We start from the raw sequence: 3,714 nt of genomic DNA, 5'->3' as shown, positions 1-3,714 counted from the left end.
TATATAACTCAAGGTGAAAGCTCAGTAAATGTAATAAAAATTTGTGTTCTGCTATTAACTAAATTTTAGTTAGCATCTGAATTTTTACATCCTATAAGATTGGACTGTCTAGAAGTTAAGAAGTTTTTATTATTTTCCAAGGATCTATTTGGAAAATCTAGATTTCCCCTTAAGTTCATTATTTTAAATTATTCTTTAAGAAATAAAAGACATTCAAATAGAAAAGAAAGTTAGTAAAATTTTCACTGTTTGCTGACATGACCTTATATATACAAAACCCTGAAGACTCCACTAAGAAAAATGTTAGAAAACAAATAACCTGAATGCCATCCGCGACTTACGAGCGGCGGCGGGGCGCGGGCTGCGGAGAGGACGGGTGACCGACTGTGTGCAGACATGGCCAAGTCCAAGAACCACACCACACACAACCAGTCCCGAAAATGGCACAGAAATGGTATCAAGAAACCCCGATCACAAAGATACGAATCTCTTAAGGGGGTGGACCCCAAGTTCCTGAGGAACATGCGCTTTGCCAAGAAGCACAACAAGAAGGGCCTAAAGAAGATGCAGGCCAACAATGCCAAGGCCATGAGTGCACGTGCCGAGGCTGTCAAGGCCCTCGTAAAGCCCAAGGAGGTTAAGCCCAAGATCCCAAAGGGTGTTAGCCGCAAGCTTGATCGACTTGCCTACACTGCCCACCCCAAGCTTGGGAAGCATGCTGGTGCTCGCATTGCCAAAGGGCTCCGGCTGTGCCGGCCAAAGGCCAAGGCCAAGGATCAAACCAAGGCTCAGGCTGCAGCTCCAGCTTCAATTCCAGCTCAGGCTCCCAAAGGTGCCCAGGCCACTACAAAGGCTACAGAGTAGGTATCTCTGTGTGCCAACGTGAGGACAGAAGGACTGGTGCGACCCCCCACCCCCACCTCCGGGCTGCCATCTGCATGGGGCTGGGGTCCTCCTGTGCTGTTTGTACAAATAAACCTGAGGCAGGAAAAAAAAAACAAATAACCTGATTTAAAAAATGGGCAAAGGATCTTAATAGATATTTCTTGAAAGAAGACATAAAAACGGCCAACAGATACACAAAAAATGCTTAACATCACTAATCATTAGGAAAATGCAAATTAAAAACACAATGAGATATCTCACACTTAGAATAGCTATTATCAAAAGGACAAAAGGTAACAAGTGTTGATGAGGTTGTGGAGAAAACGGAATCCTTGTACACTGTTGGTGGGAATGTAAATTAGTACAGCCATTACGGAAAACTACACTACGGAGGTTCCTCAAAACACTAAAAATAAAATTATGATATGATGCAGTAATTCCTCTTGTAGGTATAGATACAAAGGATTTGAAATTAGTATGTCGAAGAGTTGAGTTATCTGCATTCCCATGTTAACTGCAGCCTTATTCACAATGGCAAGTCGTGGAATCAAACTAAGTGTCTATAAATGGATGAATGGATAAAGAAAATGTAATAGGTACCTACAATGGATTACTATTCAGCCTTTAAAAATAAAGAAATCCTATCATTTGCAACAACATGAAATGAACCTGGAGGACATTGCACTAAGTGAAATAAGCCATAGCCAGGCACAGAAAGACAAAGACTGCATTTCTCTCTTACCTGTGGGATCCAAAACAGTTGAACTTCTAGAAAGACAGAGTAGAATGGTGGTTACAAGGCTAGGGCTTGGCAGAATGGGGAGATATTGGCCAAAGGGTAAGAAGTTTCAGTTAGACAAGAAGAGCAAGTTTTTGAGACATATTTGCACAGTGTAGTGACTATAGTTAATAACACTACATCATGTATTTCAAAATTGCTAAGAAAGTAAATTTCAAATGTTCTCACACAAAATGCGATAATTATTTGTGATGATGGATATGTTAATTAGCTGGATTTAATTATCCCACATTATATACATGTATCATTAGATCACTTTATACTCCATAAATATATACAATTATAATTTGTCAAAATACAATAAAAATTTGAAAACCAAATTATTCTTTGATAAAGCCTTATAGCCATTCTCAAAGAAGAAAATTGCCCGAAGGATATAATCACTTTCACCAAAGAGTAAAGCAATGCTTCATCTTTCCAAGATTTCTCCATATCTCCTTCCCAGAGTCCCTTTTTTTTTTTTTTTTTTAAGATTTAGTCTCACTATGTTGCCCAAGCTGGACTTCAACTACCGGTCTCAAGTGATCCTCATGCCTCAGCCTCCCAAGTAGCTGAGATGAGACTACGGGCACACATCACCATGTCTGGCTTCCTTTCCAGAGTTTTATTTTCCTCCAACACAGGAATTTCTATGACATTATCTACTTCTTTTATATGTTTTATTAAATTTTATCTTATAGTTATTTGTGAACAAGTCTTATGTTCCCTTTCATTTATTTATTGAGACAGAGTCTCTCTTCGTCACCCAGTCTGGAGTGCAGTGGTGCAATCATAGCTCACTGCAGCCTTGAACTCCTGGAATCAAGGAATCATCCTGCTTCAGCCTCCCAAGTTGCTAGGACTACAGGTGCACACCACCATGCCCAGCTAATTTTTTTGTGTGTGTGTGTGGAGATGGGATCTCTCCTTGTTGCTCAGGCTGCTCTCAAACTCCTGGGCTTAAGCGATCCTCCTGCCTTGGCCTCTCACAGTGCTGGGATTATAGGAGTGAGCCATTGTGCCTGACCTATATCCACTTTTAGACGTTGGATATATTAAGGGGTAGGTCTATATCTTATCTTTTTTTGTTTGTTTTTCAATCTTCCATGGCACCTAACTCAACACTTTGCACAGAGAATGAAAGATGGAAGAAATGAAGAAACAAAGTAGTGGACAAGCAAACATCATTGTGGAGACAGATTCTCATTTTTGCCATTTGGTCTTGACTGCTTAAGAAAAGGTGACAGCAGTGCCCTTCCCAGCACTGCAGCGCAGGGCAAAGTGGAGCTGACAAATGGAAAGAATGTGACCTTGGGAATCAGATTCTTGCCTTTTCTGAGGTATGACTATTAAGTAGTATTGCACAAGAGAAAGTGCCTTGCTTGCATAATTGATGAATAATAGCTATCACGATTGTTCCTGGAGAGAGCACTCACTCATAGAAAGATGGGAGATCCAGACTCCAGGCCTGATTTTACCACAGGCTGAGCAACTGTGCAACTTCAAGCAAGTCATTCACCCTCCCTTTTTTTCTCATTACTGAAGTTGAAAAGTTGTGTGTACAATTGATGAGATCATCGATGAGGTGTTCTCCAGCTCTAAGATTTAGAAAATAAATGTTTAATGTTATGAATTCATCATCCTAGTTCTTAGTTGAGGAACTCCATAATTTCTCTCTCTCTCTCTATTTTTTTTTTTTTTTTTTTTGAGACAGGGTCTCACTCTGCTGCCCAGGCTGGAGTGCAGTGGCATGGTCAGCTCACTGCAACCTCCACCTCCCAGGTTCAAACAATTTTCATGTCTCAGTTTCCTGACTAGCTGGGATTACAGGCGTGCACCACCACGCCCGGCTAATTTTTGGATTTTTAGTAGAGATGAGGTCTCACCATGTTGGCCAGGCAGGTCTCGAACTCCTGACCTCAAGTGATCCGCCCACCTTAGCCTCCCAATGTGTTGAGATTGCAGGCATGAGCCACCATGCCCAGCCCTCTTTTTCTCTTCAATAGCAACACACTTGACAAATTTATAGTAACTACTACTTCTAAGTTTTG

General features: G+C 41.1%; 1 protein-coding gene across 1 annotated transcript; it reads left to right on the top strand.

The window, feature by feature from the left end:
• Window positions 1–359: 359 nt before the first annotated feature.
• LOC111541115 (60S ribosomal protein L29-like) lies at window positions 360–1,002 on the top strand. The gene has a single exon (XM_023209767.2). It carries the CDS (start codon window positions 397–399, stop codon window positions 862–864), a length of 468 nt encoding a protein of 155 aa, XP_023065535.1. The 5' UTR covers window positions 360–396; the 3' UTR covers window positions 865–1,002.
• Window positions 1,003–3,714: the final 2,712 nt, after the last annotated feature.

This window comes from Piliocolobus tephrosceles, chromosome 5, assembly GCF_002776525.5.
Source record: "Piliocolobus tephrosceles isolate RC106 chromosome 5, ASM277652v3, whole genome shotgun sequence".
In the NCBI taxonomy this organism is placed as follows: domain Eukaryota; kingdom Metazoa; phylum Chordata; class Mammalia; order Primates; family Cercopithecidae; genus Piliocolobus; species Piliocolobus tephrosceles.
Note: the sequence above shows the minus strand (reverse complement) of the source record. Positions and strands in the feature narration are given on the sequence as shown.

What these genes read in the sequence shown, in the direction of transcription:
- LOC111541115 (XM_023209767.2), top strand. Translation starts at nt 397, where the DNA reads ATGGCCAAGTCCAAGAACCACACCACACACAACCAGTCCCGAAAATGG.